This window comes from Psammomys obesus, unplaced genomic scaffold (assembly GCF_907164565.1).
Source record: "Psammomys obesus unplaced genomic scaffold, mPsaObe1.curated_primary_1811, whole genome shotgun sequence".
Classification (NCBI taxonomy): Eukaryota; Metazoa; Chordata; class Mammalia; order Rodentia; family Muridae; genus Psammomys; species Psammomys obesus.
The window spans coordinates 6,489,956-6,503,423 of record NW_026588368.1 but is presented as its reverse complement, the minus strand read 5'-3'; the positions used below and the strand labels follow the sequence as shown (position 1 = coordinate 6,503,423).

Sequence of the window (13,468 nt, the reverse complement as noted above, 5' to 3'; positions counted from 1 at the left end):
CATTCCACACTCACATACATGTGCACACATACCACACTCACATACATGTGCATTCCACACTCACATACATGTGCACTCCACACTCACATACATGTGCATTCCACACTCACATACATGTGCATTCCACACTCACATACATGTGCACACATACCAAACATGAGCTATTTGCACGACTTTTAGGAAGCTGAAATGGTCACTAGTTGCCTTAGACTTTGACTGACACATCTCCTGGTTTCCTGCATCAATCCCAGGGGAGAAAGGGGAAGCAAAGAGCCTCAGTTCAGCTTCCCATAGTGCTCACAGTCCGGAAACACAGATGTGTGTGCAGAGTTGCACAGCGGTTCCACGTGGCAGGCTTCAGGGCTGCAGGAGCTGGAAGCCCCGCTAAGCTTGATTTCCCTTCCCGCAGGTGGACCTGAGCTTCAGCCCAGCCCGAAGTCTCCCAGCCTCACAGGCCGACCTGCGTGTCACAGCTTCTCCTCAGTCCCTCTGTGGCCTGAGAGCAGTGGACCAAAGCGTGTTGCTCCTGAGGCCTGAAGCTGAGCTCTCCCCTTCCTGGGTGAGTCCCCATCAGCCTCTGCCCAAGGGAGGCCAACAAGAGGCTCTGAGCAGGAGGAGGCCCTGGTGCTGATAAAGCCGCCATCCATCACCAGGGCTCTTTATGTAAATACACTGCGATTGATGCTAAGGGAGTCTCTAGGGAACCCTTCACTGTACAACCAGAGGAACACGTCAGAAAACATGAGCCAGAAAACTCCAGACAAACCAGGAAGTGATGCAGTCAGTGAGTTGCAAAGCTTGTGTGTGACCCAGGCCCTCTGTGTCAGGACAGCATCCTCCTACCCTAGGAGTGGCTTGTGCCCTTCACAAGCTCATGATGAGGTGACGCTGCCTGTGGGAGCTGAATGAAAGTGTGTACACATGGAATCTTGTATATCTCAAGAGTCCCCCAAATAAGAAAAAGATATAATGACTTAAAGTTTTAAATTTTATAATACGAGGTTCTCAACTTGCTTGAAAATTCCCAGAAGCACAACTGAAACCATAAACTATATCCAGGAGTCTTGCCAAGTTAATGCTAGTAAAGCTCTTCTTTATATTGAATTAAGAATAGGATTTATTAGGAATAGTTACATGATCACTGTAATAGCTTAAAATTTTGATTCACTCTGCCTAATAGCATGTTTTCAAATCTAAGGGACATACATGAATTTAAAAATAGAAATCTTTAGTCCAGGTAATGCTGGGAATTTACCAGTTTTAAACTAACATATAAGTTAAACCGGAATTTAATTTCATTACAAACATACAGAAAATGCTTGAGAAAGTATACTGCTGAAATGTTTTGTTTTGTTTTGTTTTTTTCTCTCTCTCTCCAAATCTGTTAAATAAGAGATTTCTTAAGCAAATTGGTTCATATGCCAAATATGGGCAGTTAGTTTAAAAATGCACGGTACTGCCTGAAAGGTTATGACAAAAACAACAACAAAATAAACAGGAATCACGTTCCCTCATTCCCAGCCCTCTGCCCTATCCACGCTTTGGGAGCCTGTCCTTTCGATGATTACAGCCATTTCTGGAGCAGTCAAGTGATTTACAGTGAGCACGCTAATCATGTTCTTTTTGCATCTTTCACGAAAGCGGCCCCCTTGTCTCCTGTGTCTTACAGATCTACAGTCTGCCAGAGATGCAGCACAAGGACTTTACTCCAAGATCCCACCATCTGCCTGAAGAACAAGACCTTTGTGTGAATGTTGAACATAAGCCTGGATTCACATACTCAGGACCACATGTGAATGACAAGGAAGCCTACCGCTACATAGAGGTAAGCCATATGATCCAATAACAGGCTGTCTGTGAAGTATTTAGGTTTAATGAAATGCTTTGTTGGTCAAGAAATTTAGAGTCAGGCTGGAATGTAAGCCACTGTCAGGCCACCCACCTTACATGTGGTAGGCCTTGGGTTTAATCCAAAAAGTGCATTCCAAAAAGTGCATCCTGGAAAGTGCTCCGTCTAAGCTAATTCTTTTCTTTTTATTGAGGGAACTGGCACAGAGTGGGTGAGTGACTTATAATTATCATCATCTTATCACCATCCTCATCATCATGATGGGTTTTTTAGGGACAGGCTCTCACTATGTATCTGTCTCTAGCTGTCCTATAAGTCACTATGTAGACCAGAATGGTCTCTCAGAGAGCCTCTTGCTTCTCCGCCTCTGCCTCCTGTCTGCCTCCCAAACGCTGGGGTTAAAAGCGTGGGCCATGACACAGGGCTGTGAGTGACTTTTTAAAGTAACAGCGTTGTATCAGAATGAAGGCCCACACATAGCCCTCACTATGAATTCAGTGTTCTTTGATGCACTCTCTAAAGAGCATGAAAAACACAATTTAAATGGGAATTCTAGTTGAACATGTAAGACTATATCTGATTTAGTTACTGTAATTTTTATACACATTAAGTTATTTTTTTCAGAATTTTGAGATATTTTTCTCCATTAATAATTTTCTTTTTAGGACGTGGGCTTACAGGCATTCACCAACTTGAAGATCAAACATCCTAAAAGATGTCTTGATGATTACTATTACAATTTACCAATACCAGGTAAAATAACAAATCAGCTAATATTTTCAGAACAAAATAAATGTGAATTATTTGTCAAAGGTGGTAAAATAAAATTGTTGAGCATGTCGAGCATCCAAATAAGAGAGAAAGAACACAAACTTACCTGAGAAAAATGTGCCCAGACTGTCATGAGAGGTGAAGAGAATTCCCTAGGTATTAGGGATGAAGAAGATAAGGAAAAAAACAGGCATTGCAAATAAAGGTGAGGAGGATAGTAAAGAAGAAGGAAAAAAAAGCACCTGAGCCAAAGGCACATTCTCACTCCAATCTTCAACCAACTAACCATTTCAAGTCTTTCCCTCTTTCCTCATGGGAATCACTTCCAGGGTGGCCACAACATTTGTATTCTGACCATCAGCAAATGAAGGTTCCCCCAACCGCCTAACCTGCACAATATCCTTAACTCACCCCTCCCCCTCCACCCTCCTCCCTGCATCCTCTCCAGAACTTTTTGACAGGTTTTTTTTTTCCTTCCCTTTGCTATTCTGACTGGGATGAGATAAAATCTCAAACTTTTTTTAATTTGCATTTCCCTGTTTTCTTGCATGATGCACACTTTTAAAAGATATTTCTTAGCCTTTTTTCATTTTTTTTTGAAAACACCATTTAGATCCACATCCCATCTTTAGATTGGGATGTTTGTTTTACTAACTCTTTGTTTTTTAGTTCTTTATATACTCTGGATATTTATCCTCACTCAGGTGCTTAGCTAGCAAAAGTTTTTCTCCCACTCTGTGGCTTCAGCCTCACTCCCTTGATTGTTTCCTTAGTTATGCAAAAGCATTTTAGTTTTGTGAGGTCCCATTGGTCACTTATTAGCCTTAATTTCTAAGGAAAAGGTTCCCATTCAGAAAGTCCTTTCCAGCACATGTATTTTGTAGGGTTCCTGCAGTTTAAGGTTTCATGTTGAGATCCTTGATCCATTTGTAGTGGATTTTTGTGTAGGGTCACAGATATAGGTCTGCTTTCATTCTTCTATATGCAAGCATCCCTTTTTCCCAGCACCATTTGTTGAGGATGCTGTGAGTGTGTGCTTTGGCATCTATGCCAACTATCAGATTGCTGGAACTAATGAGTGCAATTTCAGATGACTGTAACTACATGAGTGTATGTTTGCGTCTTGTATTTTGCATATCGTTTGATGTGCCAGTAACAGGCTGGTTTTATCACTATACCTCTGTAATATAACTTAAAATCCTGAATCCATGTCTTCATTATTATTTATACTCTACATATTATAATTTATTTTTACTGGTGTGTTAATATAAATAAAACATGATTCCGCCTGGACTCCATTAACTTACCTCATATTGATTTGAAAAGAAACTGAAATATCTTCACAAGTTTCTAAAAGCAATAGGACCTGAAGCCTGTGACTACTCTAGACAGTGAATAAACTGGGCAACTGCCCCTGTAGATGTTTACAGTAATGAGTGAAGAACCTAGACACTAGAAAACACCGAGGAAGTAACAGCAAAGAGAAAGACAGAGGCCAGGCTAGAGGCTGTGGCCATCACAGAGAAGGACAGGCAGAAACTAAACTTTCCATGTGTATAAGTATTAAATTACTGAGAGAGTTTCGGTGCTGAGAAGTCAGTTGGGAAATAGTAAGGCAAAGCCCTAACCCGCTTTGCATGAATACTTGTTCTTGGGAAAAGCAGAGGACAGACCCTCGGTTGCAGTTTTTAATCTCACATTTCTTGTCAAACTAATGCTATGATTCTTGGGTAATAAACTTCCTAGTTCTGATCCAAGAGTTTGTACTTATATCTCTTTCTGTTTTTATATGAATTAAAAACCTATTAAAATTGTGGGTTAATTCTGCAAATCCAGAGAAAGAAAAACCACTGCAAGAATATCTCTGCTGACAATGTAGACATCATTCATCTTTTGCCCTGAGTGATTCTCACTGTAGCCACAAGAGCTGTTTCCTGGGAGGCAGTAGTAGAGTTCTTCATTCCTCCTAGAGGGAACATTGTCTTTGTAAACATTCCCTGACTATCCAACCCAACATAATATAGATCATGATTCCTTGCAAAACCAAGTATAGTTGGTTTACCCAGGATTTTATGATCTCTGCTTTTGACAAAAATGTTATCTAATCTCCCCAAATCAAGAAGTTCAAGGCATAAATTCCAGTGTAACTGTAATAGTGCTTAGCAGTCAAGAAGAAGTTGAAAATTGGCCTACATTCACACTGCACATTGTATCCCGCTGTATTCAAGTGCTATGTTCATTTCTTCCACTGTACCTTCATAGAGTCTGCTAGAATGTATGACGATGTAGATTACAGTGATGGAATTGCGTACCTAAGGGCACGTACATATCCATCAACTGAGGATCCACCACTTGAATATACAACTACTGAGACCTTTCGAAACTATTTTCCTGAAACCTGGATCTGGCATTTAGTCACAGTAAAGTAAGCAATTTCTGTTTGTATCATTTGGGCTGGGTATGAACATTTTTCTTTGTTTTCTAGTATTTCTCTAATTAATTTCTATCATTAACAAAGGAAATGACTTATTTAAAAAACATAGCATATGAACCCATGAATCATGAGATTTACATATTTCCATTACTCCTAGAAAATGCACATGAAAATTATCATGTACCTTTTTGATGCTTTAAACCATTCAGGAACCCAGTGTTGAGTAGGAAGTGAGGCAGTCCTTCATGGAGTAGGCTACTGGACTCAAACATATTGTAGACCATGGAAGTCATGAAGTTGTTGATTGGTATTTCGGAGATGGGAGTTCAGAGGCAACTTCAACTCTATGTTCAGATTTCCACTAACACAGGTTTTATGGTGACATGAGCCTTTGATCTGAGTTTAAAAATCGAGAAAACAGCAAGACCTTTGATTTTCCATCTGGAGTCCTGTTTGCACTGTTCACTTCCTATCACTCCTTTGAAGGAGTCGAGGGACAGCATTACCTCATGACCATCTGTTACCATCTGAGAAATAACTAATACACGTGCTCCCTTTCTGTGCTTCACATTCTTGCTCTCCCAGCTCCTCAGGTGTGGCTGAAATGGAAGTGACAGTCCCTGACACCATCACTGAGTGGAAGGCTGGGGCCTTCTGCCTGTCCAATGAGACTGGACTTGGGCTCTCTCCTGTGGTTTCTCTCCAAGCCTTCCAGCCCTTCTTCGTGGAGCTCACGATGCCCTACTCTGTGATCAGAGGAGAAGCCTTCACGCTCAAGGCCACTGTGCTGAACTACCTTCCCACCTGCATCCGGGTGAACACCTTTCCGAATTAAGCATGTCTAGAGGGGAAGGAGCAATTGATGCATGTAAACTGTAACAAGGAATTACATGAAAAGCAGGAAGGGACTGTATTGGACCCAATAGCCCTGGTTCCAAATCCCTTAATCTCCATACTCAAGCTAAACACATACAGCAGACTTTATCAATATGGACCCTACATAAGATGTATTGGGTGATTTTTTTTTCCAGTGTTTGCCCAGTACTTACTGTACTGACAGAGACAGGACATTCCACGTAGTCTCTGAATACAGTCAGAAGACACAGTTCACATAGATCTACAGGGCTCTTGCAGGATAGATTTTGCTTTTGTGATATATGTAGGTGTAGAGTTCAGTAGTTAAAAATCTAGTACAGTGAATATTTCTGTCATCAAAATGAAACAAAGATAAATACAGAAATATATAATTGTCTCCATAAGTGTTTGGGTAGATAATACATAGATGACAGCTAAATAACATTCTAGGCATGTATGTGCATATGAAATCCATGAAAACCCTCCGGGTGAGTTTATATATACTTTAGGCACATGTTTTCCACCAGCCCCTCCTGCTCTCTTTCTAACACAAATCCCCTCACACTCTTTCGCCTCCCTCCTCCATGCATGCTGTCCTTGCAGAGTAACATCTTCACTATTTCTTTCCCCTGTGGGACCACAGCTGGCTGTGCAGCTGGCAGCCTCTCCAGATTTCACAGCTGTCCCGGTGGAGAAAGCCCAAGATTCTTACTGCCTCTGTGCCAACGGGAGGCACACCACGTCCTGGTTGGTGACTCCCAAGTCTCTAGGTGAGTGAAAAGTTTGTAAGGGGACTCTACCCAGAAAGGTTGGGTGAAGGCAGGTTTCCTAGATTGCATCCTTCTCATTGGGTCCACAAGGGGAAGCTCTCAGTCACTGCTGCTTCTGGCCCATGCTTACCCCCTTCATGAAGACAGGACAGGCCCTTGAGCTGCTCAGGACTGAGGATTCCTTGCAAATCTTGGGGCTTTGGTGAATACCGAGTTCCTGGCACATCTGAGCTCAGCTCTATGGACCATGTGTTTCAGGGAATGTGAATTTCTCTGTGACTGCAGAGGCACTGCAGTCCCCAGAGCCCTGTGGTTCTGAGGTAGCCACAGTCCCTGACACCGGGAGAAAGGACACAGTTGTCAAAGTCCTCATTGTTGAGGTGAGTAACCTCCTCGACTGGCAGTGTGCTGAGTCCAGAAAATGAAGCAATGTTGACGATGTCTAGGTGAAAAATAAAAGATAGTAACATGTGACCGAGAGATGTTTCATGGCACGTGGCAAGCCCATGCTTTTCCATCAGTGTGTGTTCTTTTTGCTTGTATTCCCTTCCTAGTCTCTGAACTGAAGCTTGGGGGATAGTCTATGCCAGTTTATCTTCTTAGAGCTCTACTTCCTTCTTTCAATCTTATTATGCACCCTCTCTTTTCACTGTTATCTTTTCTATTACTTTATTTTTTATCTGGCATGGCCAAATTTTCCCATTTATGCCATTCCTGAAAGGTGGAAAGTTAAATCATCTAATTCCAGCCCATGACCTCACAGGTAAAGAAACTGTCACTCAAAAAAAAGAAAAAAAAAAAAGTCTCCAGCATTTTTGTCCTTTCACACTCAGTATTTTCTCATGTCTGAACTTTGTGTCTTTCCATCCAAGCCTGAAGGAATTCAGGAGGAGCACACCTTCAGTTCCCTGCTCTGTGCATCAGGTGAGGAGCCCTCAAGACGGCAGTAAGAGAGTAACCTGAGCTGTCTACTTAGGTCTCCTGCAGTATTTCTGTAAGAAAACCAAGACCCTATGTTCCTTATAACCACTAAAGAATCAACAAAATTGAGTCTCAGAAATTATCACGATCGTCACCTGCCTGATGTAGCTATCAAGAGTATAGTCATAGTTCCACCTGGGACTTCAGAGTTCATTGTAGCCTTTTTCTTTAGAACACAGAAATCTTTGCATCTAGCCCATCTCAGTACTTAGAAACTTATATGTAGGGAATATCTAAGAAGAGGTCACAATCAAATATTTCTTTAAAATGGGGAAGGGCTGGGGGTGGAAATATGAAGGATATCTTTGGAAGGACCATCTTTGTTTTGTTTTAGATCATAAATAAAAACAAAGGCTTTTATGACTGAATTATATTTCACATACAAACTAAGCTTCATCATGATGAACACTTAGCATACATTTTTCTGTAATGGTTGTTTTTATGACTAGCTTTTTTAACCCTGCTCCTCAGTGGAAGCTGATTTCAAAGGAAATACAGAAACATATCACACAAGGAGAAGCTCACTGCCCCTGTAAAGGAAAAGCTTAAGAGTAGAGGCTGTCCACTAACGATAATGACTGTGTTCCCAGGACCTCTATTAGTGTGTGGACATGGTGCCTGCTCAAAACATATTAGCCAAAAGAATTTTTTAAATGGAATAATAGTATAATTTAATGCAAAATCCATTATTTTATGAAAGTTGACAAAAGAGATGAAATAAAGAAAATTTCTTTGGAAAAGGGATAAACTAACGTGACAGTTACTAAGACACTGGGTAGAAGAAAATCATCATACACTACTAAAATTCATTAAATATTTTCCAGCATTTTCCCTGGAGATTGTTGAAAAAAGTGGCCAGGATAGGATACAAATGCCCTAGTCTTCCCATGGGTCAGCTCTGGCTCTCCTGATACTTATGTTCTCACAAAGTGATCCATTCATCACCTGGCCATAGAAAAGCCATCCTGGACAGCAGTGTCACCATAAACACTGAAACCTCCCAAAGCAACTCAGGATACTCAGGAAGAACAAAAGCTGCTTGGGATTTGTCCACCCCCTAATTTTGACATAGTGGAGTTTATTCATCCAGTGCATCATTTAAAGTTCCATCACTGATAAAGTTCCATCACATGACCAAAAGCAGCTTGGTGAGGAGAGGTTTATTTCAGCTCTCATGATCACAGTCCATCACAAAGGGAAGACAGGGCAGGAACTGAAGCAGAAGCCATGGAGGAAAGCAGCTTACTGGCTTGCTCTCCCTGACTTGCTCAGTTTGCTTTCCTATACTCCACAGGACCACCAGCTCAAATGAGAGACCCCCCCACCCTGGGCTAGTCCCTGCCTCATCAATCATTATGAAAGGAAAATGTCCCAAGACTTGCCAATGAGCCAAGGTTATGGGGGAGTTTTCTCAGTTGAGGGTCCCTAATTCCCAGAAAACACACACAAGCAGGATTTACCTAAACCAAAATTCAATAAATAAGCACATTTTCATGTGTTTGTTAAATTAACTGAATAGACGTTGATAGAAGCAAACACACATAGATCATAGAGACTCAGACTTTCATTTTGGACAGGTGCTTTGCTTCAAAACAATGGGTGATAAAGGGGAGGCCATGAGCCTGACAAGCCAGTAGTTCCAGGAAATGTGGATTTGTGATATTTACATCCAGATCATTTTTCTAGGGAAGAAGTAATCAAAGCTTAAGGCAAGGTTCTAATGTGAATGGCCATAGGGGACTATGGAAATAGAGAGAACAGAGATGGTTATCTCCCCTTTTGTTTTGCTTATTAAGATGCTGGGCTATCCGAAAAATTGTCCCTGCTGCTCCCACCAACAGTAGTGAACGATTCAGCCAGAGCCCATTTCTCCGTGTTGGGTGAGTCAGTCCATCCTTGGAGGACTTGGGACAGCAGTCACTACCACTGTCCGGCCCCACCGTGATTCCAAATGCAGCTTCTGAACTACTACCCTTGAACAATACCATGCTTCTTTGGTCTCTATCCCCTCAATATCCACTGCTTTCCCCCAGGACTCCTCACCCTTGAAACTCCTTCACATCATAGAAGCAATTCTATTGAAGATGTTATTTTGTTCTTGAAGATAATGGCTTTTCTGATGTCACTTCTCTCACTTATAGGTGATATCTTGAGTTCAGCCATAAAAAACACCCAAAATCTTCTTCATATGCCCTATGGCTGTGGGGAGCAGAACATGGTCCTTTTTGCTCCTAACATCTATGTACTGAAATATCTGAATGAAACTCAACAGCTGACTCAGAAGGTCAAGGAAAAGGCCATTGACTACCTCAATGCTGGTCAGTGATTCTAACAAACCCCACTTTCTTCTTGCAAATATTTTCTCTAAAATTGGGCTTAACATTGGAGGAGGAAGCTAAGAAGGGTTACCCGAAAATTCTTTAAGCCACAGTTCATGAGGATCTCTGGCTTCAGAATTACATCCTGCTCTTCTCTGATGCATTAGTTTCTTTAAAACACACACTTCTATTCCAGGTTATCAGAGGGAGCTGAACTACAAACACAAGGATGGCTCCTACAGCGCCTTCGGGGATCGAAATGGCCAGAGTCAAGGGAACACTTGGTAAGAAGAGTCCACTGTGTGCCAGGCCTTGTACAATCCTTGGTCCTTGTGGCAGCTATACATGCAACTTATTTCATGGAAGTATAACCAATACCTCGGCCTGAGAGGGAAATGTTTGTCATAGCACAAATCATGTATTGCAGAACTGAGACTGTCTCAAGCCTCATCTGCTTTGACTCTGAATCATGTGTTTTACTAAACTCATTCCACTGGTGTTTTCATTTCTCACAAAGATCTTTCATCATTAAATGCCTGGCTACATATTGCTGAGCTTCAAAAAATGCTCATAACTGAGCCTTGAAAAGCTTTTGCCATTTTTCATGTGACCTTGCATTACATAAGAATGCATTTTTTCTTTTTTTTAATTATTATTATTAATTACACTTTATTCATTTTGTATCCCCCCATAACCTCCTGCCTTCTCCCCTCCTGATCTACCCTATCTCCCCTTTCTTCATGCATGCTCCTCCCCATGTCCACTGATACGGGAGGTCCTCCTCTCCTTCCTTCTGATCTTAGTCTATCAGATCTCATCAGGAGTGGCTGCATTGTCCTCTTCTGTGTCCTGGTAAGGCTGCTGCCCCCTCAGGGGGAGGTGATCAAAGAGCAGGCCAATCAGTTTATGTCAGAAGCAGTCCCTCTTCCCATCACTATGTAAGCCACTTGGACACTAAACTGACATGGGATACATCTGTGCAGGGGTTCTAGGTTATCTCCGTGAATAGTCCTTGGTTGGAGTATGAGTCTTTGGGAAGTTCCCTGTGTTCAAATTTTCTTGTTCTGTCGCTCTCCTTGTGCAGTTCCTGTCCTCTCCAGCTCTTGCTATTTCCCACTGCTTACGTAAAATTCCATTCACTCTGCCCAACAGTTGGCCATCAGGCTCAGCATCTGTTTTGATAGTCTGCAGGGCAGAGGCTTTCAGATGCCCTCTGTGGCAGGTTCCTAGGTTGTTTCCTGTTTTCTTCTTCTGGCTTTCAGAGGCCCTCTGTAGCAGGTTCCTAGGTTGATTCCTGTTTTCTTCTTCTTCTGATGTCCATCCTCTTTGCCTTTCAGGATGGGGATTGAGCGTTTTAGTTAGGGTCCTCTCTTTTGCTTAGTTTGTTTAGATGTACCGATTTGAGAGGGTTTATCCTATGTTGTATGTTTATATGAGTAAGTATGTCTCGTGTGTGTCTTTTTGCTTATGGGACAACTCACTCAAGATGATCCTTTCCAGGTCCCACCATTTACCTGCAAATTTCATGATTTCCTTATTTTTCATTGCTGAGTAATACTCCATTGTATAGATGTACCACAATTTCTGCATCCATTCTTCAGTTGAGGGGCATCTGGGTTGTTTCCAGCTTCTGGCTATTACAAATAAAGCTGCTACAAACATGGTTGAGCAAATGTCCTTTTTGTGTACTTGAGCCTCTTTTGGATATATGCCTAGGAGTGGTATGGCTGGATCTTGAGGAAGTGCTATTCCTAGTTGTCTGAGAAAGCGCCAGATTGATTTCCAGAGTGGTTGTACAAGTTTACATTCCCACCAGCAGTGGAGAAGGGTTCCCCTTTCTCCACAACCTCTCCAGCATGTGTTGTCACTTGAGTTTTTCATCTTGGCCATTCTGATGGGTGTAAGGTGAAATCTCAGGGTTGTTTTGATTTGCATTTCCCTAATGGCTAATGAGGTTGAGCATTTCTTTAAGTGCTTCTCTGCCATTCGATATTCCTCTACAGAGAGATCTCTGTTTAGCTCTTTTCCCCATTTTTTAAGTGGATTACTTGGTTTGCTGCTTTTCAGCTTCTTTAGTTCTTTATATATTCTGGATATGAGTCCTCTGTGAGATAAAGGGTTGGTGAAGATTCTTTCCCAATCTGTAGGCAGTCGCTTTGTTTTGATGACAGTATCCTTTGCTTTACAGAATCTTTTCAGTTTCAGGAGGTCCCATTTATTGATTTTTGCTCTCAGGGCCTGTGCTGTTGGTGTTTTGTTCAGGAAGTTCTCACCTGTACCAATGAGTTCTAGGGTATTCCCCACTTTTTTTTTCTAGCCGATTTAATGTGTCTGGTTTTATGTTGAGGTCTTTGATCCACTTGGACTTCAGTTTTGTGCAGCGTGATAACTATGGATCTATTTTCATTTTTCTACATGTAGACATCCAGTTAGACCAGCACCATTTGTTGAAGATGCTATCTTTTTTCCATTGTATGGTTTTGGCACCTTTGTAAAAAATCAGGTGTCCATAAGTGTGTGGGTTTATTTCTGGGTCTTCTTTTCGGTTCCATTGATCCACCATTCTGTTTCTATGCCAGTACCATGCAGTTTTTATAACTGTTACTCTATAGTACAGCTTGAGATCAGGGATGGAGATACCTCCAGAAGATCTTTTATTGTAGAGGATTGTTTTAGCAATTCTGGGTTTCTTGTTACTCCATACGAAGTTGAGAATTTTTCTTTCCAGGTCTGTAAAGAATTGTGTTGGCAATTTGATGGGAATTGCATTCAATCTGTAGATTGCTTTTGGTAAGATGGCCATTTTTACTATGTTAATCCTGCCAAGCCATGAGCATGGGAGATCTTTCCATCTTCTCATATCTTCCTCTAATTCTTTCTTCAGAGACTTGAAATTTTTTTCATACAAGTCTTTGACTTGCTTGGTTAGGGTTACACCAAGGTACTTTATGTCATTTGTGGCTATTGTGAATGGTGTTGTTTCTCTAATTTCTTTCTCAGCCCTTTTGTCTTTTGTATACAGGAGTGCTACTGATTTTTTTGAGTTAATTTTGTATCCGGCCACTTTGTTGAAGGTGTTTATCAGCTGTAGGAGTTCCCTGGTAGAGTTTTTGGGGTCACTCATGTATACTATCATATCATCTGCAAATAGTGATAATTTGACTTTTTCTTTTCCAATCTGTATCCCCTTGATCTCCTTCAACTGTCTTATTGCTCTAGCAAGGACTTCCAGCACTATGCTGAAGAGATATGGAGAGAGTGGGCATCCTTGTCTTGTCCCTGATTTTAGTGGGATTGCTTTAAGTTTCTCTCCGTTTAGTTTGATGTTGACTATAGGCTTGCTGTATATCGCCTTTACTATGTTTAGATATGTGCCTTGTATCCCTGATCTCTCCAATACTTTAAACATGAATGGATGTTGGATTTTGTCAAATGCTTTTTCAGCATCTAGGGAGATTTTCATGTGGTTTTTTTTTTTCTTTCAGTTTGT

At 41.4% G+C, this 13,468-nt stretch overlaps 1 protein-coding gene across 4 annotated transcripts in view; it reads left to right on the top strand.

The window, feature by feature from the left end:
- The window catches only part of LOC129674252 (murinoglobulin-1-like), a 71,744-nt gene that overhangs the window by 39,071 nt on the left and 19,205 nt on the right, over positions 1-13,468 (top strand). For all 4 annotated transcript variants that reach the window (XM_055604115.1, XM_055604114.1, XM_055604118.1 and 1 more), the window contains 11 exons: positions 410-559; positions 1,670-1,825; positions 2,515-2,602; positions 4,883-5,045; positions 5,640-5,868; positions 6,553-6,679; positions 6,938-7,059; positions 7,552-7,603; positions 9,457-9,540; positions 9,802-9,978; positions 10,175-10,262. In XM_055604115.1, the coding sequence (XP_055460090.1) occupies positions 410-559; positions 1,670-1,825; positions 2,515-2,602; positions 4,883-5,045; positions 5,640-5,868; positions 6,553-6,679; positions 6,938-7,059; positions 7,552-7,603; positions 9,457-9,540; positions 9,802-9,978; positions 10,175-10,262 (1,436 nt within the window). The remainder of the gene's footprint in view (positions 1-409; positions 560-1,669; positions 1,826-2,514; positions 2,603-4,882; positions 5,046-5,639; positions 5,869-6,552; positions 6,680-6,937; positions 7,060-7,551; positions 7,604-9,456; positions 9,541-9,801; positions 9,979-10,174; positions 10,263-13,468) is intronic.